Raw genomic sequence first — 26,474 nt, forward strand, 5'->3', positions numbered from 1 at the left:
CTGCTATAAACACTGGGGTACAGATGGCCCTTCTTTTCACGACATCTGTATCTTTGGGGTAAATACCCAGGAGTGCAATTGCAAAGTCATAAGAAAGTTTTATTTTTAATTTCTTGAAGAATCTCCACACTGTTCTCCAAAGAGGCTGCACCAACTTGCATTCCCACCAACAGAGTAGGAGGGTTCCCCTTTCTCCACATCCTCTCCAACACATGTTGTTTCCTGTCTTGATAATTTTGGCCATTCTAATTGGTGTAAGGTGATATCTCAATGTGGTTTGAATTTGAATCTCCCTGATGGCTAGTGATGAGGAACATTTTTTCATGTGTCTGATAGCCATTTGTATGTCTTCATTGGAGAAGTCTCTGTTCGTATCTTCTGCCCATTTTTTGATATGCTTGTCTGTTTTGTGTGTGTTGAGTTTGAGGATTTCATTATAGATCCTGGATATCAACCTTTTGTCTGTAATGTCATTTGCAAATATCTACTCCTATTCCATGGGTTGCCTCTTTGTTTTCTTGACTGTTTCCTTGGCCGTGCAGAAGATTTTGATTTTGATGAAGTCCCCAAAGTTCATCTTCGCTTTTGTTTCCTTTGCCTTTGGAGGTATATATTATTTATTCATTTATTTATTTATTTATTTATTTTCAGCATAACAGTATCATTATTTTTTCACCACACCCAGTGCTCCATGCAATCCGTGCCCTCTATAATACCCATCACCTGGTACCTCGACCCCTACCCCACCACCACTTCAAACCCCTCAGATTGTTTTTCAGAGTCCATAGTCTGTCATGATTCACCTCCCCTTCCAATTTACCCGAACCCCATTCTCTCTAACTCCCCATGTCCTCTATGCTTTTTGTTATGCTCCACAAATAAGTGAAACCATATGATAATTGACTCTCTCTGCTTGACTTATTTCACTCAGCATAATCTCTTCCAGTCCCATCTATGTTGCTACAAAAGTTGGGTGTTAGTCCTTTCTGATGGAGGCATAATACTCTATAGTGTATATGGACCACATCTTTCTTATCCATTCATCCGTTGAAGGGCATCTTGGTTCTTTCCACAGTTTGGCGACCGTGGCCATTGCTGCTATAAACACTGGGGTACAGATGGCCCTTCTTTTCACTACATCTGTATCTTTGGGGTAAATACCCAGTAGTGCAATGGCAGGGTCATAGGGAAGTTCTATTTTTAAATTATTTTTTTAAAGATTTTATTTATTTATTTGACACACACAGAGAGAAATCACAAGCAGTCAGAGAGGCAGGCAGAGGGAGAGGGGGAAGCAGGCTCTCTGATAAGCAGAGAGCCCGATGTGGGGTTCGATCCCAGGACCCCGGGATCATGACCTGGGCTGAAGGCAGAGGCTTTAACCCACTGAGCCACCTAGGCACCCCCTATTTTTAATTTCTTGAGGAATCTCCACAGTGTTCCTTGGAGACATATCTTGAAAGAAGTTGCTATGGCTGATATCAAAGAGATTACTGCCTATGTTCTTCTCTAGGATTCTGATGGATTCCTGTCTCACGTTGAGGTCTTTTACCCATTTTGAGTTTGTCTTAGTGTACAGTGTAAGAGAATGGTCGAGTTTCATTCTTCTACATATAGCTGTCCAGTTTTCCCAGCAACATTTATTGAAGAGACTGTCTTTTTTCCACTGTATATTTTTTCCTGTTTTGTCGAAGATTATTTGACCATAGAGTTGAGGGTCCATATCCGGGCTCTCTACTCTGTTCCACTGGTCTATGTGTCTGTTTTTATGCCAGTACCATGCTGTCTTGGTGATCACAGCTTTGTAGTAAAGCTTGAAATCAGGTAACATGATGCCCCCCGTTTTATTTTTGTTTTTCAACATTTCCTTAGCGATTCGTGGTCTCTTCTGATTCCATACAAATTTTGCTCCAGCTCTTTGAAGAATACTGGTGGAATTTTGATCGGAATAGCATTAAAAGTATAAATTGCTCTAGGTAGTATAGACATGATTCTTTATATGGAAAACCCAGAAGACTCCACCCCCAAACTACTAGAACTCATACAACAATTCAGCAATGTGGTAGGATACAAAGTCAATGTACAGAAATCAGTGGCGCCCTTATACACTAATAATGAAAATACAGAAAGGAAAATTAGAGAATCGATTCCATTTACTATAGCACCAAGAACCATAAGATACCCTGGAATAAACCTAACCAAAGAGGAAAAGGATCTGTACTTGAGGAACTATAGAACACTCATGAAAGAAAATGAAGAAGACACAAAAAGATGGAAGACCATTCCATGCTCTTGGATCAGAAGAATAAACATTGTTAAAATGTCTATACTACCTAGAGCAATTTATACTTTTAATGCTATTTTTTATTTTTATTTATTTGACAGAGATCACAAGTAGACAGAGAGGCAGACGGGGGGGGGGGGGAACGGGCTCTCTGCTGAGCAGAGGGCCCGATGTGGGGCTCAATCCCAGGACCCTGGGATCATGACCTGAGCCAAAGGCAGAGGCTTTAACCCACTGAGCCACCCAGGTGCCCCCCCCCCCATATGACCTTCTTAGTGCAAAAAAAAAATTTGAGAAAATAGAGCATCGATTCTTGAAAACCCCAACAAAGCAGAGATAGAGGGAACATATCTCAATATCATAAAGGCCATATACAAAAACCCACAGCTAATATTTACTTCAATGGGGAAAAATTGAGAGCTTTTCCTCTGTTGTCAGGAACAAGACCAGGATGTCTCACCACTGTTATTTAACATAGTACAAGAAGTCCTGGCTTCTTAAGACAGAAAACAAAAAGAAATAAAAGGCCTCCAAATAGGCAAGGAAGAAGTTAAACTTTCCCTATATGCAGATCACATGATACTGTGTATAGAAAACCTGATACATGAATTCAGTAATGTCACAGGATACAAAATCAGTGTACAGAAATCTGTTGCATTCCTATACACTAATAATGAAACAACAGAAGTAGAAATCAAGGAATTGTCTTTTTTACAATTGCCCCAAAAACAGCAAGGTACATAGGAGTAAACCGAACAGAAGAGGTAAAAGATGTGTATTCTGTTATATATATTTTAGAAATAACCCAGTCATGTCCAAGAAGAATAGGATAAAAAATTTTGGAAAGTGGGAGGGCATAACAAGAGAGAAAAATGTAATTTTTACTAGATTATTTCTCCAGCGTATAATTTTCAATTTCTAATACTTAGCCTGATCTTCCCTCAGATACTGTTCTTACTTTTGTTTGCTTATTGAGGGACACTTTGCTTCCTCAATTCAAATGAACAAACCCTTCTTGTATATACCAGTTGGAGAAAGAACCAAAGAACTTAAAATAAATGTTAATAATTCCAGATTTTTGTTTCTGTAGATCTTATTTCATTAACTGTTCTTACTTCATTATTGAAAACTTGTTTTGTCTAATCTGGGACATTTCACTTTGGTAATGGTACAGCATGTCACCACATTTATACAGATTGCAGTGTTGGTACATTTGGATTACCAAGGTCATAGTGTGATCTTTTTCTTTTTAATGTTATGTACATTATTAGGCTTTGATGTAGTGTTCCGTGATTCATTGTTTGCATATAATACCCAGTGCTCCATGCAATACATGCCCTTCTTAATATCCATCACCTGACTAACCCATCGCCCAACACTTCCTTATCTCAAAAACCCTCAGTTTGTTTCCCAGAGTACATAATCTCTCATGGTTATCTCGCCTTCTGATTCCTGCCCCCCACCCTTCATTTTCCCCTTCCTTCTCCTAATGTCCTCCATGCTATTTCTTATGTTCCATGAATAAGTGAAACCATGATAACTGACTTCCCTATTTGACTTATTTCACTTAGCATAATTTCTTCCAGTTCCACCCATGTTGATGCAAAATTTGGGCATTCATCTCTTCTGAGGGCCACATAATATTCCATTGTATACATGGACTATATCTTCTTTATCCATTCATCTGTTGAAGGGCATCATGGCTCCTTTCACAGTTTGACTATTGTGGACATTGCTTCTATGAATATTGGGGTGCATGTACTCTTTCTTTACACTACTTCTGGGTTTTGGAGTAAGTACCTAGTAGTGCAATTGCTGAGTCATAAGGTAGCTCTATTTTTAACATCTTAAGGAACCTTCATATCATTTTCCAGAGTGGCTATACCAGCTTGCATTCCCACCAACAGTGTAAGAGGGTTCTTCTTTCTCCACAACCTCTCTAACATTTTTTGCTTTTTTCCTTGTCAATTGTTACCCTCCTGATTGATGTAAGGTGGTATCTCAATGTGTTTATTTTATTTTATTTTATTTTTTCAGTGTTCCAAGATTCATTGCTTATGTACCACACCCAGTGCTCCATGAAATACGAGCTCTACTTAATACCCACCACCAGGCTCACCCAGCCCACAACCCCACTCCCCTCCAAAACCCTCAGTTTGTTTCCCAGAGTCCATAGTCTCTCCAGGTTTGTTTCCCCTCTGATTACCCCCAACTCACTTCTCCTTTCCTTCTCCTAATGTCCTACATGTTATTCCTTATGTTCCACAAGTAAGTGAAACTATATGATAATTGACTTTCTCTGCTTCACTTATTTCACTCAGCATAATCTCCTCCAGTCCCGTCCATGTTGATACAAAAGTTAGGTATTCATCCTTTCTGATGGAGGCATAATAATCCATTATATATATGAACCCTATCTTCTTTAACCATTCATTTGCTGAAGGACATCTTGGCTCTTTCCAGTTTGGCAATTGTAGCCATTGCTGCTATGAACATTGCGGTACAGATGTCCCTTCTTTTCATTACATCTGTATCTTTGGAGTAAATACCCAGTAGTGCAATTGCAGGTTCATCAAGCTCTATTTTTAATTTCTTTTTCTTTCTTTCTTTCTTTTTTTAACAAAAATGGAAATTTTATTTATGACTGAGATAACATGCAAATTATTTAGAAAAATATACACTTTTCAATATATGGCATTGGAACAATTGGTTATCTGAATGTGAAAAGATGAAATTGGAACCCTGTCTCACACTGCATATAAGAAAATCAAATCTGCGTGGATTAAAACTTACATGTACAAGGCAAAATGTATAATATTGAGTGGAAATAGAAGTTTCCAGTATGTTTCCACTTGAGCAAAGTACAAAACCATGCAAAACAACATAATACATTTCTTAATAATATAAACATAGTTAAGTATAAATAAAAATAAGACAAAGATAAAGAGAAAATTCAGGATTGTCTTTCCTCTTAGGGGAAATGCAAGGGGCCAGAGAAGACCTAAATATTCTTATTCCTAAATTGGGCGGTGTCTACAAAGAAGCTTTTATATCATTATACCTTTTGCCTTACACATTTTTTCCTTTATGTATTTTTTAATTAATTAATTTTTTTCAGGGTAATTTCTTAAGGAATCTCCACACTGTTTTCCAAAGTGGCTGTACCAACTTGCATTCCCGCCAACAGTTTAAGAGGGTTCCCTTTCTCCTCATCCTCTCCAACACCTGCTGTTTCTTATCTTGTTAATTTTGGCCATTTTAACTGGTATAAGGTGGTATCTCAATGAGGCTTTGATTTGAATCTCCCTGATGGTTAATGATGATGAGCATTTTTTCATGTGTCTGTTAGCCATTTGTATGTCTTCATTGGAGAAGTGTCTGGTCATGTCTTCTGCCCATTTTTTTTTATGTGATTATCTGTCTTGTATGTATTGAGTTTGAGGAGTTCTTTATAGATCTTGGATATCAGCCCTTTGTCTGTGGTACAATTTGCGAATATCTTCTCCCATTCTGTGGGTTGCCTCTTTGTTTTGTTGACAATTTCCTTTGCTATGTAGAAGCTTTTTCTCTTGATGAAGTCCCAAAAGTTCATTTTTGCTTTTGTTTCCATTGCATTTGGAGACATGTCTTGATAGAAGTTGCTGAGGCTGATGCTGAAGAGGTTCACTGCTTATGTACTCATCTAGAATTTTGAGATTCCTACCTCATGTTCAGGGTCTTTTATCCATTTCAAGTTTACCTTTGTGTATGGTGTAAGAGAATGGTCAAATTTCATTCTTCTATATATAGCTGTCTAAATATTCTCAGCACCATTTATTGATGAGATTGTCTTTTTTCTATTGGATATTTTTTCAGTTTAGTTTTGATTTGAATTTCTCTGATAGCTAGTGATGATGAACATTTTTACATGTGTCTAATAGCCATTTGTATGTTTGGAGAAGTGTCTACTCATGTCTTCTGCCCATTTTTTGACTTATTTGGTTTTTGGTTATTGAGTTTGAGAAGTTCTTTATAGATCTTGGATATCAGTCCTTTATCTGTAGTGTCATTCGCAAATATCTTCTCCCATCCCATGGGTTGCCTCTTTGTTCTGTTGACTGTTTCTTTTGCTGGGCAGAAACTTTTTATCTTGATGAAGTCACAACAGTTAATTTTATCTCTGGAAAGCAAGGGTAGTTCAACACTTGCAAATCAATCAATGCGATAGAACATATTAATAAGAGAAGAGATAAGAACCATATGGTCCTCTCAATTGATGCAGAAAAAGCATTTGACAAAAATACAGCATCCTTTCCTGATTAAAACTCTTCAGAATGTGGAGATGGAGGGAATATGCCTCAATTTCATAATAACCATCTATGAAAAGCCTACAGTGAATATCATTCTCAATGGGGAAAAGCTGAGAGCCTTTCCCTTAAAATCAGGAACATGACAAGGATTCCCACTCTTACCACTAGTGTTCAACAGAGTACTAGAAGTCCTAGCAACAGCTATCAGACAATAAAAAGACATAAAATGTGTCCAGATTGGCAAAGAAGAAGTCAAATTCTCTCTCTTCACAGATGACATGATACTTTATGTGGGAAACCCAAAAGCCTCCACCCCAAAATTACTAGAACTCATACAGCAATTCAGTAATGCGGAAAGATGCAAAATCAATGCACATAAATCATGTTGCCTGATTTCAAGCTACATTACAATGTTGTGATCACCAAGACAGCATGGTATTGGCACAAAAACAGACACATAGATCAATGGAACAGAATAGAGAACCCAGATATGGACCCTCAAACCTATGGTCAACTAATCTTTGACAAAGCAGGAGAAAATATCTCATGGAAAAAAGATAGTCTCTTCAATAAATGGTGCTGAGAAAATTGGACAGCTATATATAAAAGAATGAAACTCAACCATTTACTTATACCATATGCAAAGATAAACTCTAAATAGATGAAAGACCACAGTGTGAGACAGGAATCCCTCAAAGTCTTAGAGGAGAACATAGGTAGTAACCTCTTCAACATCACTACAGCAAATTCTTTCATAGTGTGATCTTTACAATTTATGAACTCAGCATTTTTCCAAAGAAAGACTTCCACGTCTGGGTGACTATTTCGTAACATGTTTCCAAATTTAGGTATGTGCTGTTAGAACCAACTTGACCACAAAACTATTAGAGCTAGTGGTTGACTTTAGGTGAGCATTTCTTTTTCAGTATAAACTCTCCTTCAACCATGTTCATATATTTTTCCTATAATGGGATCTAGGTGAAAAAAATTTTTTTTAATATTTTATTTTTTTATAAACATATATTTTTATCCCCAGGGGTACAGGTCTGTGAATCACCAGGTTTACACACTTCACAGCACTCACCAAAGCACATACCGTCCCCAATGTCCATATTCCCACCCCCTTCTCCCAACCCCCCTCCCCCCAGCAACCCTCAGTTTGTTTTGTGAGATTAAGAGTCACTTATGGTTTGTCCCCCTCCCAATCCCATCTTGTTTCATTGATTTTTCTCCTACCAACGTAAGCCCCCATGTTGCATCACCACTTCATTATATCAGGGAGATCATATGATAGTTGTCTTTCTCCGCTTGACTTATTTCGCTAAGCATGATGCGCTCTAGTTCCATCCACGTTGTTGCAAATGGCAAGATTTCGTTTCTTTTGATGGCTGCATAGTATTCCATTGTGTATATATACCACATCTTTATCCATTCATCTGTTGATGGACATCTAGGTTCTTTCCATAGTTTGGCTATTGTGGACATTGCTGCTATAAACATTCGGGTGCACGTGCCCCTTTGGATCACTACGTTTGTATCTTTAGGGTAAATACCCAGGAGTGCAACTGCTGGGTCATAGGGCAATTCTATTTTCAACATTTTGAGGAACCTCCATGCTGTTTTCCAGAGTGGTTGCTCCAGCTTGCATTCCCACCAACAGTGTAGGAGGGTTCCCCTTTCTCCGCATCCTCGCCAGCATCTGTCATTCCTGACTTGTTGATTTTAGCCATTCTGACTGGTGTGAGGTGATATCTCATTGTGGTTTTGATTTGTATTTCCCTGATGCCGAGTGATATGGAGCACTTTTTCATGTGTCTGTTGGCCATCTGGATGTCTTCTTTGCAGAAATGTCTGTTCATGTCCTCTGCCCATTTCTTGATTGGATTATTTGTTCTTTGGGTGTTGAGTTTGCTAAGTTCTTTATAGATTTTGGACACTAGTCCTTTATCTGACATGTCGTTTGCAAATATCTTCTCCCATTCTGTCAGTTGTCTTTTGATTTTATTAACTGTTTCCTTTGCTGTGCAAAAGCTTTTGATCTTGATGAAATCCCAATAGTTCATTTTTGCCCTTGCTTCCCTTGCCTTTGGCGATGTTCCTAGGAAGATGTTGCTGCGGCTGAGGTCGAAGAGGTTGCTGCTTGTGTTCTCCTCAAGGATTTTGATGGATTCCTTTCACACATTGAGGTCCTTCATCCATTTTGAGTCTATTTTCGTGTGTGGTGTAAGGAAATGGTCCAATTTCATTTTTCTGCATGTGGCTGTCCAATTTTCCCAGCACCATTTATTGAAGAGGCTGTCTTTTTTCCATTGGACATTCTTTCCTGCTTTGTCGAAGATGAGTTGACCATAGAGTTGAGGGTCTAATTCTGGGCTCTCTATTCTGTTCCATTGATCTATGTGTCGGTTTTTGTGCCAGTACCATGCTGTCTTGATGATGACAGCTTTGTAATAGAGCTTGAAGTCCGGAATTGTGATGCCACCAACTTTGGCTTTCTTTTTCAATATCCTTTTGGCTATTCGAGGTCTTTTCTGGTTCCATATAAATTTTAGAATTATTTGTTCCATTTCTTTGAAAAAGATGGATGGTACTTTGATAGGAAGTGCATTAAATGTGTAGATTACTTTAGGTAGCGTAGACATTTTCACAATATTTATTCTTCGAATCCAGGAGAATGGAACATTTTTCCATTTCTTTGTGTCTTCCTCAATTTCTTTCATGAGTACTTTAGAGTTTTCTGAGTATGCATTCTGTGCCTCTTTGGATAGGTTTATAGCTAGGTATCTTATGGTTTTGGGTGCAATTGTAAATGGGATTGACTCCTTAATTTCTCTTTCTTCTGTCTTGCTGTTGGTGTAGAGAAATGCAACTAATTTCTGTGCATTGATTTTATATCCTGACACTTTACTGAATTCCTGTACAAGTTCTAGCAGTTTTGGAGTGGAGTCTTTTGGGTTTTCCACATATAGTATCATATCATCTGCAAAGAGTGATAATTTGACTTCTTCTTTGCCGATTGGGATGCCTTTAATTTCCTTTTGTTGTCTGATTGCTGCAGCTAGGACCTCTAGTACTATGTTGAATAGCAGTGGTGATAATGGACATCCCTGCCGTGTTCCTGACCTTAGCGGAAAAGATTTTAGTTTTTCTCCATTGAGAATGATATTTGCGGTGGGTTTTTCATAGATGGCTTTGATGATATTGAGGTATGTGCCTTCTATCCCTACACTTTGAAGAGTTTTGATCAGGAAGGGATGCTGTACTTTGTCAAATGCTTTTTCAGCATCTATTGAGAGTATCATATGGTTCTTGTTCTTTCTTTTATTGATGTGTTGTATCACATTGACTGACTTGTGGATACTGAACCAACCTTGCAGCCCTGGAATGAATCCCACTTGGTCGTGGTGAATAATCCTTTTAATGTACTGTTGAATCCTATTGGCTAGTATTTTGGTGAGAATTTTCGCATCTGTGTTCATCAAGGATATTGGTCTATAGCTCTCTTTTTTGATGGGATCCTTGTCTGGTTTGGGGACCAAGGTGATGCTGGCCTCATAAAATGAGTTTGGAAGTTTTCCTTCCATTTCTATTTTTTGGAACAGTTTCAGGAGAATAGGAATTAGTTCTTCTTTAAATGTTTGGTAGAATTCCCCTTGGAGCCGTCTGGCCCTGGGCTTTTGTTTGTTTGGAGATTTTTAATGACTGTTTCAATCTCCTTACTGGTTATGGGTCTGTTCAGGCTTTCTATTTATTCCTGGTTCAGTTGTGGTAGTTTATATGTTTCTAGGAATGCATCCATTTCTCCCAGATTGTCAAATTTGTTGGCGTAGAGTTGCTCATAGTATGTTCTTATAATAGTTTGTATTTCTTTGGTGTTAGTTGTGATCTCTCCTCTTTCATTCATGATATTATTTATTTGGGTCCTTTCTCTTTTCTCTTTGATAAGTCTGGCCAGGGGTTTATCAATTTTATTAATTCTTTCAAAGAACCAGCTCCTAGTTTCGTTGATTTGTTCTATTGTTTTTTTGGTTTCTATTTCATTGATTTCTGCTCTGATCTTTATGATTTCTCTTCTCCTGCTGGGCTTAGGGTTTCTTTCTTGTTCTTTCTCCAGCTCCTTTAGGTGTAGGGTTAGGTTGTGTACCTGAGACCTTTCTTGTTTCTTGAGAAAGGCTTGTACCGCTATATATTTTCCTCTCAGGACTGCCTTTGTTGTGTCCCACAGATTTTGGACTGTTGTATTTTCATTATCATTTGTTTCCATGATTTTTTTCAATTCTTCTTTAATTTCCCGGTTGACCCATTCATTCTTTAGAAGGATGCTGTTTAGTCTCCATGTTTTTGGGTTCTTTCCAAACTTCCTTTTGTGGTTGAGTTCTAGCTTTAGAGCATTGTGGTCTGAAAATATGCAGGGAATGATCCCAAAATTTTGATACTGGTTGATTCCTGATTTAGGACCGAGGATGTGATCTATTCTGGAGAATGTTCCATGTGCACTAGAGAAGAATGTGTATTCTGTTGCTGTGGGATGAAATGTTCTGAATATATCTGTGATGTTCATCTGGTCCAGTGTGTCGTTTAAGGCCTTTATTTCCTTGCTGATCTTTTGCTTGGATGATATGTCCATTTCAGTGAGGGGAGTGTTAAAGTCCCCTACTATTATTGTATTATTGTTTATGTGTTTCTTTGATTTTGTTATTAATTGGTTTATATAGTTGACTGCTCCCACGTTGGGGGCATAGATATTTAAAATTGTTAGATCTTCTTGTTGGACAGAACCTTTGAGTATGATATAGTGTCCTTCCTCATCTCTTATTATAGTCTTTGGCTTAAAATCTAATTGATCTTATGTAAGGATTGCCACTCCTGCTTTCTTCTGATGTCCATTAGCATGGTAAATTCTTTTCCACCCCCTCACTTTAAATCTGGAGGTGTCTTCGGGCTTAAAATGAGTTTCTTGGAGGCAACATATAGATGGGTTTTGTTTTTTTATCCATTCTCATACCCTGTATCTTTTGACAGGGGCATTTAGCCCATCAACATTCAGGGTAACTATTGAGAGATATGAATTTAATGCCATTGTATTGCCTGTAAGGTGACTGTTACTGTATATTGTCTCTGTTCCTTTCTGATCTACCACTTGTATGCTCTCTCTTTGCTTAGAGGACCCCTTTGAAGATTTCCTGTAGAGCTGGTTTGGTGTTTGCAAATTCTTTCAGTTTTTGTTTGTCCTGGAAGCTTTTAATCTCTCCTTCTATTTTCAATAATAGCCTAGCTGGATATAGTATTCTATATCTGCATGTTTTTCTCATTTAGTGCTCTGAAAATATCATGCCAGCTCTTTCTGGTCTGCCAGGTCTCTGTGGATAAGTAAGCTGCCAATCGAATATTTTTACCATTGTATGTTACAGACTTCTTTTCCTGGGCTGTTTTCAGGATTTTTCTCTTTGTCACTGAGACTTGTAAATTTTACTATTAATTGACGGGGTGTGGGCCTATTCTTATTGATTTTGAGGTGTGTTCTCTGAACCTCCTGAATTTTGATGCTCGTTCACTTTGCCATATTGGGGAAATTCTCCCCAATAATTCTCTCCAGTATACCTTCTGCTCCCCTATCTTTCTTCTTCTTCTGGAATCCCAATTATTCTAATGTTGTTTCGTCTTATGGTGTCACTTATCTCTCGAATTCTCCCCTCGTGGTCCAGTAGCTGTTTGTCCCTCTTTTGCTCAGCTTCTTTATTCTCTGTCATTTGGTCTTCTATATCACTAATTCTTTCTTCTGCCTCATTTATCCTAGCAGTGAGAGCCTCCATTTTTGATTGCACCTCATTAATAGCTTTTTTTATTTCAACTTGGTTAGATTTTAGTTCTTTCATTTCTCCAGAAAGGGCTTTTATATCTCTCGAGAGGTTTCTCTAATATCTTCCATGCCTTTTTCGAGCCTGTCTAGAACCTTGAGAATTGTCATTCTGAACTCTAGATCTGACATATTACCAATGTCTGTATTGATTAGGTCCCTAGCCTTCGGTACTGCCTCTTGTTCTTTTTTTTGTGGTGAATTTTTTCGTCTTGTCATTTTGTCCAGATAAGAGTATATGAAGGAGCAAGTAAAATACTAAAAGGGTGGCAACAACCCCAGGAAAATGGGTTTTAACCAAATCAGAAGAGATCCCAAATCATGAGGGGGAGAAAGGGAATAGAAAGAGGTTCAAAAAGAAAGAAAGAAAGAAAAAAAAAAAAGAAAAGAATTTAAAAAAAGAAAACAAATAAAAAAATATAAAAAAGAAAAAATATATATATTAAATAAGCTAGTTAAAAAACGTTAAAAGAGAAAAGGGTAAAAGTAAAAAAAAATATTTACCAGAAGGCGAGAAAAAAAAAACAAAAAATGAAAAAGAAAAAAATTAAATTAACTGCAAGACTAAAAAAATACAGGGAGTATGCCATGCATTCCATGCTTTGCTTTCTCCTTCTCTGGAATTCTGCTGCTCTCCTTGGTATTGAAACTGTACTCCTTGGTAAGTGAACTTGGTCGTGGCTGGATTTCTTGTTGATCTTCTGGGGGAGGGGCCTGTTGTAGTGATTCTCAAGTGTCTTTGCCCCAGGCGGAATTACACCGCTCTTAACAGGGGCCGGGGTGAGTAATCCGCTCGGGTTTGCTTTCAGGAGCTTTTGTTCCCTGAGCGCTTTCCGCAGAGTTCCGGAGGACGGGAATACAAATGGCGGCCTCCTGGTCTCCGGCCCGGAGGAGCCGAGAGCCCGGGGCCCCACTCCTCAGTGCGCCCTCAGAGAACAGCGCCCAGTTACTCCCGCCTGCCTGGCCTCCTGCCACGCTCCGAGCTCACCGAGCCTGTGGCCGGTTCAAGGTAACACCGAGCTGTGAGCTTACTGTTGGCTCTGTCTCTGTAGCTGGCTTTCCCGTTCCAATACCCGCAAGCTCTGCGACACTAGATACTCCCGATCCTTTTGTGACTCTGCGGGTCCTGAGGCCATGCTGACCCTTCGTGGGCTTCACCCTGGTTTAGCCTCTGGAACAATGTCCCTCAGCGGAACAGACTTTTAAAAGTCCTGATTTTGTGCTCTGTTGCTCTGCCGCTTGCCGGGAGCTGGCCCCTCCCCCCGGGGTCTATCTTCCCGTTGCTTTGGATTCACATCTCCGCCAGTCCTACCTTTCAGAAAGTGGTTGTTTTTCTGTTTCCAGAATTGCTGTTCTTCTTCTCTTCAATCTGCTGATGGATTTGCAGGTGTTTGCAATCTTTAGATAAGCTATCTAGCTGATCTCCTGCTAGCTGAAGTAGTCTCAGCCTGCTACTTCTCCGCCGGCTTGACTCCTCCTCCTAGTTGAAAATTTTAAATCGGGTAAAAATTTCAAATCACATAAAAACTCAAATGAAATGAGACCAAATCTCTTATAGTACTTCAGCAAATTTAACCATTTCCTCCTCCCAAGATACAATGTCTGCATGACAGAGACCTGGGAAAGTACTCATTTTTCTCAATCCACAAAATGTCTTGCTATTCTTTCCCATTTACTGATACCTGTTTTTTGTTTTTGTTTTTTACAACTAAATAGCATAAAAATGGCATAAAATATTCTTGGATTAGTCAAAGAATTTCTGCTTCCTGGTAATTTTCTGTGGCAATGGAGACCATGATTTGCAATGTAACCTGTGGGGAAAAAAACTTCATGTTCCACATCACTAGGTATATCCTTACAGTATGATTATGATTTTAATGTAAACTCAAAAGTTGTATTATTATCATAAACTTTCCAGGATATTTTAATTTATCATAAGACATAGCATTGTATGGAAGAAGCACTGGTTAAAGGATTATGAGATGTGAGTTTGTGCATCAGTTTTTATCATTTTCTGGACATAAACAGTCTTGATCAAACCATTAACACCCCTAAGCCTCAATATATGGAAGTTATATGATTGCTAATATCCAATAATAAAGTTTGCTGATTCTGCAATACAAATATTTTATTAGGATACTTATTGATTAATAACAAGGCTGACTAAATTAGTGCTGCATACACACATTAGGTTACCTTATGAAGAAGTATTTTCATATGTTTTTTCTATAGAAACTAATATAGAACACTTGAAAGGTGTTAATGGAACACGTATATTGCTGAAGGAAATGAAGATACAATCAAAAAATCTCCCTGGTAAGAACAAGAGTTTTGCAAGTCTAATATTTCTGGTTTGTTTACCTTCTTTGGGGTGTAATGAAGATTGGGTCTAAATGACAAGAGTAGCTATATGTTATATAGGTAAAATCTTCATGAATATTCTCATAATTCATTATATTCTGGTATTTACTAGAAATAAAAATCTAGCTAGATATGAGTTTTAGAACTAATTCTTTTAGAAATTAAACCATAAAAAATTAAATGCTATAGTGACTTTTTTTTCCTAAGATTTTTATTTATTTATTTGACAGAGATCACAAGTAAGCAGAGAGGCAGGCAGAGAGAGAGGAGGAAGCAGGTTCCCCACTGAGCAGAAAGCCTGATGTGGGGCTCAATCCCAGGACCCTGGGATCATGACCTGAGCTGAAGGCAGAGGCTTTAACCCACTGAGGCACCCAGGTGCCCCTATAGTGACTTTTGAATATGGTTGGTGAAAGTATGTCTAATGCTACTCTATTCACTTTCTATTTCTGGCTTGGAGAGAACATTCTTTCAATTTGCCAAAGAAGAAAGGCTAATTCATGAATATAATAGTAACAAGAGGAATTTAGGATAGCTGATTCATTGGTTATAATTTCCTTCTATTTGATGGAAATACCAGGTATATTATGGTATCTCAGCTGTAGTAGAGTACATTAGTTGTGTTGTATAGTTCAGAGATTATACTGCTGCCTTTAATAGTGTAAAAGTGATAGACACACTGCCCATTGAATTCTAGTGTGATTCCAAAGAGGCAAAAAGCTTAATGGATATATAAAGGAAAGATATAAAGACAACCAAGTTAAAAATACTGCTACCCAAAGGTGACTATGGGCATGTCCAAGGACTTTACCCCTCAGGAATAAGTATAATGGGAAAGGTATTATTTTGAAAAGAACAATATGGAAATCCACCAGTTGAAAAATACAGTAACTGAAATTTTAAAATTCACTATAAGTTCTTAGTAGATTTATATTGTCAGAAGAAAGAATGAACAAACTTGAAGTACTGAAATACTGCAACAAGAGTAAAAAAAATTAGAGCAGATAATATGATTTAAAATAATTGCTGAAAGAGAATGAGATGTTATAAATAAAATGAGTAATATACCAAACACTGCCTATACATATTTGCTCTGCTTTCAGTTTCTCTATAGGACACAAACTTTCACAATGAAACAATTATAGTTAATGAAAAAAAATATATATATATAAAGAGAGTAGATCTTCAGAATACTATTCAAAATTCTATATCCGAAATATGATATAACATTTCTAAGTCCCACTGGAATTTGATGAGTATAAATTTTCAGTATATTCTGTATTTGTGGTGACTGTTACACATTTCTATGAACATATTAATAATGACTGCTTAAACATTTATAATGGGCAAATTATACACTATATGTATAATATGCTATATTAAAAATAACTCTGAGAACTCCAAGCAATATAGGATATTTTTAAAAGACTTAAAGCAATGGGAGGATATTGTGAAGGAGGAAAATTGTGACTCAACCTATATTAAACACATACCTTGTATGCTTCTAGTACTTAACCCAATCTACACTCAAGTGCTATTGCCATTGCCCTCCCCCCTTACATTAGAATCCCCTGCTTTCTCAATTCATGTGACTCAGTACTTCTAATTATATCTGTTGGAGAAAAACCAGAAGGTTAGAACATGTCCGCTAATGTTTTCCACTTATGTATTGCTATAGCTCATATTACTTTCATAAATGTCATTAATTATTTTCTATTACCATTTGATGTATTATTTGTTTCAGGGGTACAGGTCTGTAAATCATCCGTCTTACACAGTTCACAGCATTAACCGTGGCACATACCCTCTCCAGTGTCCATCACCCAACCTCCCCATCCTTCCCAATCCCCTCCCTCAGCAACCTTCAGCCTGTTTCCCAAGATTAGGAATCTCAGTTTGCCTCCCTTCCCAGTACCATCTTATTTCATTTTCCACCTTTTTCCCATGACCCCCCCATTCTGACTCTCAAATTCCTCATATCAGAGAGATCATATGATAACTTTCTCTGATTGACTTATTGACCTATACCCTCTAGTTCCATCCACATTGTTGCAAATGACAAGACTTCAGTTTTTGATGGCTGCATACTATGCCATTGTGTATATATACACATATTCTTTATCAATTCATCTGTTGATGGACATCTAGCCTCTTTCCATAGTTTGGCTTTTGTTACTTTACCCAATAGGTAACCCAGAGTCACTAATTCTAGTCATTTCTTTTGCAATGTGGAATTCTTTTAGATGACTTTCTTTTTATTTTTTTTTCTGTCATTAGAACTACACAGTAGTTTCCACATCCAGAATAAGGTTAAAAATCATGTAAAGACTCAAATAGAAAGGGATGCAATGCCAATACTCACATTATTGCATATTACCCATTTCCTCATCCCCAGCTAGAAGGTATACATGCTAAGATGACCTTGAGAGAGCACTTTATCTCATTCTGTGTATTATTTGTTATTCTTTTCATCACTAATGCCTACTTGATTTAAAGTGACATAGCCTAATACTCCTGGACAAGTCAAAGAATTTCTGCCTCACAGTAATATCTGTGACTCCACTAACCATAGTTTGTAAACTGACCTGGGAAAAAACTGTTAAGTCCTCCCTCCCTACCATATGAATGTGTTGTTTTTTTGTTTGTTTTGTTTTGTTTTTTATGAATATGTTTTTAAATATACATGGAAGTCATACTATTAAGTTAAATGCTTTGAGATTATTTAAATTTGCAAAAGACTGTATGTTTTCTGGTTAAAGCCCTAGAAAAAACAACAGTGTGTGCATCAATTTGGTCATTACCCAGATACGTGACCTTTGTCAAATCACTAAACATCTCTAGGCTTCAGTATAGTGAGGTTTACCTGTTTACTAACAGCTCTTCAGATTTTAAGTTATTATGTTTCTACAACCCAGACATTTCATTATAATTCTCCTCCTATAATAAGAAATGTCAAATAGAAGGACACTAGACACACAAACACACATCTGTTAACATTTACCTTACAAAAGTATTTTGAAACTGTTTATTTCTATAGAGATTGATGCAGAGCCCCTCCTAGGTGCTATGGAAAGAGGTATGCTAAAGAAGGAGATCAAGACACAGTCAAAGAGTCATGCTGGTAAGAACAAAACTATTTCAAGTCTATTTAAGGGTTATTTATTTCTTCTGGAGTTTAAACTTGGATCTTTAAAGACTATAGAATCTATGTGCTATTATTACATTTTAAAACATCTTTGTAAAGTCCCTCCTGTAGTTAGTGGAATTCTAGCAGTTACTATAAATGGACAATTAGCCACCTATTACAGGTTTTAGAACCCATCCATTAAAATGTGATCCTCAAAAAACCTGACACGAAATTGAGCTTGGAATATGCTCAATGGAAGCATTTCAAAAGCTGCTCTCCTCTCTTTCTTTTTTCAGGCTACATAGGATAGTTGCTTTGTATTTGCAAAGCAAAAATTCTAGCTTATGAAATGGATAAGTAGAGGAATTTAGAAGATAGTTATTTCATTAGTTACTAATTCTCTCTGTATGATTTAAATACAAAACAAATTTATATCTCTGGTGAAGTAGAAATCTTTAGTTTTGTCATATAGTTCATAGTTTTTACTACTGCCTCTTGCCCTGACAGAAGAGGGTGTTGTGAAGGAGGAGACATTTTATCTATTATGTTCAGTTAGCCACTGTATAGCACATCATTGGTTTTTGATGTAGTATTCAATGATTCATTAGTTGCATATAAGACTCCGTGCTCACCACAACACATACTCTTCTTAATACTCATCACCTTGTTTTACACCCTTACCACCTCCTGCTCCCCTCTGAAACCCTCAGTTTGTTTCCTGGAGCCCATAGTCTCTCATGGTTTGTCTCCCTCTCTGATATCTTCCCCTTCAGATTTCCCTCCTTTCCTCTATGTTCCTCCATGATACTGATTATGTTCCACATATGAGTGAAACCATATGATAACTGTCTTTCTCTGATTGACTTACTACACTTAACATAACCCCCTCCAGTTCCATCCATGTTGATGTGAATGGTAGGTTTTCATCCTTTCTGATGGCTGAAAAATATTCCATTGTATATATGTACCACATTTTCTTTATCCATTTATCTGTTGAAGGGCATCTCAGAAACCAATTCTTAACTAGACTATAAATTTCTCTAGGACATACCTTTCCCCCTCAGTTTTTAATCCTATCTGCTGTGAAATGTTCTCGATGTCTCCTTATTTAAGAATCTCCTCACACTCATTCCAAATGAACCATTCAGTCTTACTTATGCCAACTGCAGACACAACTAGAGAGCCTCAAATATATCTTCTAACAACCCCACTTTGCATTTCTCTATATCATTTTGCTTTAACAAAATGTCATTATGTGCTTATTGAAAGTTGTTGCATCCAACCTTATTTTTTGTGGTTCTTTTTGGTGAGATACCCAGGCTGGTTCCCACCTCTTCTTAGGTTGTGGTGAATATATATTTGGGGTCCAAAAGTCATAGTACAACTTTTAACAGTTATCCATAGTCTCAGCGCATACAACAAAGCAAGATCCACCTTATGGATTCAGGTTCATGACAGGTTTCCAGTCCCTAATACACACTCTCCAATAACCAACTTTCATTCACAAAACATTAGTTTCATTATTTGGCCCAAGTCACCAATTCTAATTATCTTCTTTTTGATTTGATGTAAATTCCTTTTTAATATCTTTCATGTGTCTTTCCTCTTTTACGACCTCATTAATAGTTTCTAAATCCAGCAAATGTTAAAATCACATAAAAAATAAAATGGTATGCAATCACAATACTGGTACTACGGCAAATTCAATTCATTCATATTCCTTTGCCCAACTACAAGGGAACTGATAGGCACTTTCTCTTTAGACCACAGAATATCTTACTAGATTCTACATCACTGATGCCCACTTGATTTACATATAACCTTAAAATAACATAAAATAGTCAAGAGAGTCAAAATTTCTGCCTCATAGTAACTTTTCCTGATGTGGGACTATGGTTTATAACTTGAACTATGAACAAAAATGTTATGTTCCATCTCAGTTGTATATCCTACAGTATGAATATTCTTTTAGCATAAACTTGGAAGTTATATTATTAACATAAATTTTGTAAAAAATGTAAATCATCTCGAGAAATTTATGTTAATATAACTTCCAAGTTACTAACATTTTGTTAGCAAAAAAAAACACTGGTTAAGGAATTAGGGGATGTCAGTTTGTGCATCAGTTTTGTCATCATATTGATATATTTTCTTGATCAAATCCCTAAACATTTCTGAGCCTTATTTTTTTTTTTTTAAGACTTCATTTATCTGAGAGAGGGACACACAGCAAGGGAAGGAACACAAGCAGGGGGAGTGAGAGAGGGAGCCTGAGCAGGGAGCTGAGCTGAGCAGGGAGCCTGATGCAGGGCTCAATCCTAGGAACCTGGGATTATGACCTGAGTCAAAGGCAGATGCTTAACTGACTCAGCCATCCAGGTGCCTCTCTGAGGCTCATTATAATGAGGTTTATATGATTGCTGAGAGCCCTTCAAATTCTATGACATTTTTTATTGTGCAATTTAGACATTGCATTTTTCTCTTCTTCTATAAGAATATATGCTGATCAAGTTTGTACTACACACAGACACACACACATACATGACCACACATTAATGCTTACCTTATAAAGAGTTTGGATTTTTTTTTTTTCTTTTTGGTCTATAGAGACTGATGTAGAACAATTGACATATACTGCTGGAGGAGAAAAAATAACTGGTGAAATCAGTACAGAACTTAAAAGTCACCCTGGTAAGAACAAGTATTTTTTTAAGTCTAATATTTATGGTTTATGTCATTTGGGGGATTTAATTAGGTATGGATCTTTAATGACAACAGTAATTATTTGTTATATATGGGTAAAAATCTCCATGAATTTCCTCTTGTAATTAAGTAAACTCTGGTATTTACTATCAATAGAACATTAGCTAGATATTATTAGTTTTAAAACATATTTACAAAGTAAGCAATAAAATCCAGTGCTCTAGTGACCTTGGAAAATACTTGGTGTAATATTTATTACTACTCTTCTACTCACTTTCTATTTCTGGCTTAGAAAGGAAAGTTGCTTTAAATTTGAAAAAGTGAAAAAGGCTAGTTGATGAGTTTGAGAAGAACATTATAACAGTTATTTCATTGGTTTACCATATCCCTGCATATAAAGTTGGCATGTGGATTTACATCTCTACTGGAGTAGTTATGTAGCTGTGTTATATAATTCAAAGACAACACTACAGCTTCTGATCCTGGAGTAACAATGTTAGATACATTTCTCTCTCTCTCTCTCTCTCTCTCTCTTTTTTTAGAGAGAGAGGGAGAGTGTTCACGCACATGTGTACACGTGAGGGGAGAAGGGGTAGAGGGAGAGAGAATCTTAAACAGGTTCCATGCTCAGTGTAGAACCCAGTATGGGGCTGGGGGGACGACCTCAATCTAACAACCCTGAAATCATGACCTGAGCTGAAATCAAGAGTCAGACACTGAACTGAACCACCTGAGCCACCCAGGTGACCAATACATTCCTCTTAGGTGCAAGAAATACTGTAGTCATGAATTTTTGCAGAAACGATGCTGAAATCTAGAATTCAGAAATAGCTGAGTCCTCACATAAAAGCAACAAAATAGGCATTCTTAGTGAAATTTAAGATTAAAGCAAGATTTCTGAAGCTTTGCTTTTGAATGTTTTATTTATTTAATTATATCAAAATTCTATTCCTGAAAAAAAAGTAGCTAAAAATAATCAAATATCTTCTCCTGTTTAGAAGGTTACCTTTAATTTTATTGATTGTTTCCTTCACTGTGCAGAAGCTTTTCATTCTGATGTATTAGCAAAGGTTTTCATTTTGATGTACTAGCAATACTTCTGTGCTTCAGGAGACATATCTGGAAAAATGTTGCCTCATTCAATGTCAGAGACATTACTTCCTAAGCTCTCTTCTAGGATTTCTAGGTTTCAAGTCTCACATTTAAGTCTTTAATCCATTTTTAGTTCCATTTGGTACAACATGGATGAAACTAGAGCGTATAATTCTAAGTGAAAAAGGTCAGAAAAAGACAAAATACCATATGACTTCACTCATGTGGAATTCAAGAAACAAATGAGCAATGGGAAAAAAAGGAGACAGAGAGAGACAAACCAAGTAACGGACTCTTACCTCTAGAGAACAAACTGATGGTTATCAGAGGGGAGTAGGGTAGGAGGAGGGGAGAAGTAGGTGATGGGGATTAAGGAGTGTATTTGTAATGATGAACACAGTGTGTTATATGGAATTGTTAAATTAATATATTGTACACCTGAAACTAACACTATTAGTTTCAATCAGTTATGTGAACTGGAATTAAAATAAAATTTAAAAAATGAATCAAATAAAAATGATTTACTCAAAGAGATTATAACTAAGGTGGTTTAGAAATGAAATTGTTTGAATCAAGCAGTTAATTTATTTTGTGTCTTACTCTAACAAATCTGATAAATTGTAAAGAGTCACTTTTCCATCTTTAATCTTCAGACTATTTTTGTTTAGGTACTTTGAATTACTGTTTGCTTCAGTCTTCCTGATGAAGTATTCTCATCTACATTTAGTTTAAAATACCATGTCCTTTAAGAACAAAATTAATTTAGTTACCTAATCTGTGTTTATTTATTGTTAATTTACAAATCTTCTAAACAAAATTTAAGAGAAATTTTTATGAAGAAAAGAGTTGAAAGGAGATTATAGATCATATACAAAAATTAATATTCACATTTAAGATAAAATAGGTTTGATTAAAGGTCAAGATTAAGGAAGATGTTATCTAAGAATACAGAAAAAAAGGAGAGAAAATGAAGAATTTTATAGAAATCGGAATCATAGACAAGTGACCACTCAAACATGAAAAGATTACAAATGCAGAAATAAGGACAACTACATGGAGACGGGGGTATTATTTAAATAGTCATAATGTCTTTGTGAATTTTTTTTAAATTGTTTTAGGTGTGAATTTATTTAAAGACAGTTATATGTCCCCACAACATAAAGATTTTTTCACCAGTGACATCACACCACGGAAAGTCTCAACAAACAGGATCAGTTTTTCATCTTTTGACAATCAAGGTAAAAGATATAGCAATGTAAAATAGTACCTAATTATCTAGAATACTTTCTGTAGTACCCTTTTTTCTTTTTACTTTTTATGAAATATTTTAAGCTTTCAGAAAATATGTAACACTAATATAAAATATATAAGATTCTAATGGTTTCCATTCTGTGCTATTATAATCTCATTCCATTTTTATAATCTGTTATAATCTCATTCCATTTTTTCTCAGTTCTTATGTATGCCATCATAAGCCATACATAATGTATTTCCTGAAATACTTGATTGTGCCCTCTTTTTTATTTATTTTTTTATTTTGGAAAAATTACCTCTTGTATTCTCCCCAATTTCCTGCATTATTCTTATACATCAGTTAATTTTACAAAAATATGTACACCATAAATACACAAACACACACACACACACCCTATTTTTAGCAGGAATCTGCAAGTTAAATGTTTTTACTTCTTTTGGTTTTCCTGAGCATATTTTTATGTCATTTCAGCAATACTTTTTAAAATACATTCTTTTTAATCTAGCATTTTAGTTAGAAAGTTCATCTGATGTAGCTAGTCTTCTGTACCACCTGCTTTCAAAATTATATTCAATTTTTAATACCAGGATATGCCAAAATATTTTCATTCAAATAATTTAGTCTTGATACTCTCATGAAAACATGATGAAGGATAAACACAAATTTGACAGTATAGGGCCATTACCTTAACATATATTAAGGATTTCATCTTTAATGACTTAGAAATCCTCCCCAGCTTTTACTTATATTTGACAAACGTGAAAGACTAGCTTGGAATTATGGCTTCTGAAATAAATCCTGTCAACAGCATTTTATTTTCTCAATTACAGTCTCTTACTAAGCCTCTCAGTGTATGGTTTCAGTTTAATCTTTAGCCAATGATTAAATAATATGAGGCTTATACTTATTTGTTTTAATGGAAGTGTTCTGCAATAGCACGTTACTTTTAAAATCAATAGGGTTTGTAAAAAAAATTGATAAACAATTAAATTGGTGAGGGGGAAACAGTGGTTTATGTATAGAGCTCTAATTATCAAAGGAATCTTTATAAATGCATCCTTCTAAATGTACAGTATAAGTCAAATACAGAAATGAATATTCTGGTTCAACTAAAACCGGATTTGGATAAGGAAAATTAAGGAAGATACTGAGAATAAAATACTCTGTCTTACAGACAAAAACTGTGTATGCCACCGTCCATATCAGGTAAAAAATAGTGAGGGCTTTGCTGCTAATTATTCTAATTTACCTCGGAAGAGGAAGAAGAGCTTTTGTACATTTACATTTGCAAATACTAAAAATACTACTGCATCAAAATGCTACAAAAGAAGAACCTTTCTCAATGAGAAGGGAGAAAGATTTCTAAAAAGGACTTTGACATAATTGGATATATCAGAGAAATAAAAGTAGTAAGTGACATTTCCTATAAAATACTTGGCAAGAAAGAAGATTACAGTGATGACATCAATATTGTAGGAGTTTTGTGTGGGTTTTTGTTTTGTTTTGTTTTGTTTTTACCATCTACCCCCTGTGAAAAAGAGAACCAATTTGATGATTATCCACATATAGGAGAGGCTTTGTTGAAATCCAGGAGTCCAGCAGAGAAGTCCTAACACACTGTTGGAACAACAACAAAATCTGAGATTAGATACAGGATAGAGGGTAAAAGGAGCAGTTTGACTTTACCTACACCACTCCTTCTTCAGGGCAGCATACTTCAGTGCAAAGAGAGCCCTTTTCATCCCAAGATATCTCCTGTGGGAAAAAGTGGGTATGTGAGTGAGTACCCAGCATGTGAGTGAGTACCCAGCATGTGAGTGAGTACTGCCAAAAAGACCTATTTTTCTTTTATCTCATCCAGAGAACTGAGTCATAAATCACATGACCTAGCGTCAAAGAGTGGCTGAGATAACAGCCACCAAGGTTCAGACTGAATGTGTAGAAGGGAAGTAACAGCTAACTGTGTCAAAGGACTCTGGAGGCCCACACATCAGCTACTGAAAACACTTCACCTGTGGATTCCCGCAAACTGGTCCACAGGCACCTCCAACACTCCATGTGTCTCACCCCCACAAAATCCACCTTGTGGCTGGCTTCCTCTGCATGCTCCCCAACAGCAATAAGCGTGAACTTAGACAGATAGTAAACACCCCCAGAAAACTGACCTGGAAGAAACCATAAACTTGAGCACTCAGCACTGCCATAAGGAAAGCAAAAAGGAGGCTCTCAGCAACCAACCTGTCTTGGCAGCACAGAAAGAAGGCTTAAGAATTCTACCATCAAAACAAACAAACAAAAAGCACAAAGTGTAGAGCAGGCACACCCATTGAATGGTCTGAAAAAACATCAGAATTCCTAGCAGGGCTGAAAGAAGAGATTTCCCTCTGGAAACCAGTCAGTAAACCTGGAGGAGGTGACTACTTTTTAAAATGCAATGAAAACAGAGAGAACATCAAGGAACATTAAAAAATCAAGTAAACATTAAACCATGCAAGAAATACATTATTTTCCAATAGCCCCAAAGAATTGGAGATTTGCAATTTAACTGATAAAGAATTCAAAATAGCTGTTTTAAAGAAGCCCACTTGAGCTACAAGAAAACACAAAAGTCAGATCAACAGAAGCAAGAAAAGAATACACAAAATGAGAAGTATAACAGAAGGATAGAGATCATAAAGCAGAATCAAACAAACTCCAGAGTTGATAGCCAATCCAGCAGGAGAAAATATTTGTAAAGTAGAAGACAGTATTCAAATTATACAAAGAAGAGAAAATAAAAAAATTAATGAAGACTATATGAACTATGGAAAACCAATAATCTAACTAATATGTGAATGATTGGAATCACAGAAGAAGAAAAGGGCAGAGCTTATGTAAAGAAATAATGCCTGAGAATTTCCCAAATCTAGGGAGATATTTTGAATATCCAAGTTCAAAAGCTAATAAATCACTGCAAAGTTTCAATCTACAATAATATTTGCCAATACATAATATAATAAAACTGTATAAAATCAAATACAAAGACAGAATTTTATTTTATTTTTTTTAAAGATTTTATTTGTTTATTTGACAGAGATCACAGTAGACAGAGAGGCAGGCAGAGAGAGAGAGGGAAGCAGGCTCCCTGCTGAGCAGAAAGCCTGATGCGGGACTCGATCCCAGGACCCTGAGATCATGACCCGAGCTGAAGGCAGCGGCTTAACCCACTGAGCCACCCAGGTGCCCCAAAGACAGAATTTTAAAAGCAGCAAGAGGAAAATATTTATCTCATATGTGGGAATCCTCTCAAGCATTAGAAGCAATCTCTGTAAATACACTGCAGTCCAAAAAACAGTGGGATGATAGATTCAAGTGTTGAAAGAAACTCCCTAAAAAGAATACTTTACCAGGCAAAGTTGTCCACCAGAAATGAAGGTGAAATAAGACTCAAAAAGAAATAGAGGCTAAGTGAGTTCATCACCACTGAAACTGCCTTATAAGAAATCCAGGAAGTTCTTCAAGCTGAA

The 26,474-nt window shown here is 36.5% G+C and overlaps 1 protein-coding gene across 1 annotated transcript in view; it reads left to right on the plus strand.

The window, feature by feature from the left end:
• CCDC7 (coiled-coil domain containing 7) overlaps positions 1 to 26,474 on the plus strand; it is a 469,805-nt gene that overhangs the window by 405,945 nt on the left and 37,386 nt on the right. The window contains exons 38-40 of the mRNA XM_059187454.1: positions 14,663 to 14,746; positions 17,829 to 17,912; positions 22,832 to 22,951. Coding sequence (XP_059043437.1) covers positions 14,663 to 14,746; positions 17,829 to 17,912; positions 22,832 to 22,951 — 288 coding nt within the window. The remainder of the gene's footprint in view (positions 1 to 14,662; positions 14,747 to 17,828; positions 17,913 to 22,831; positions 22,952 to 26,474) is intronic.

The sequence above is a fragment of the Mustela lutreola genome, chromosome 8 (genome assembly GCF_030435805.1).
Source record: "Mustela lutreola isolate mMusLut2 chromosome 8, mMusLut2.pri, whole genome shotgun sequence".
NCBI classification, from domain to species: domain Eukaryota; kingdom Metazoa; phylum Chordata; class Mammalia; order Carnivora; family Mustelidae; genus Mustela; species Mustela lutreola.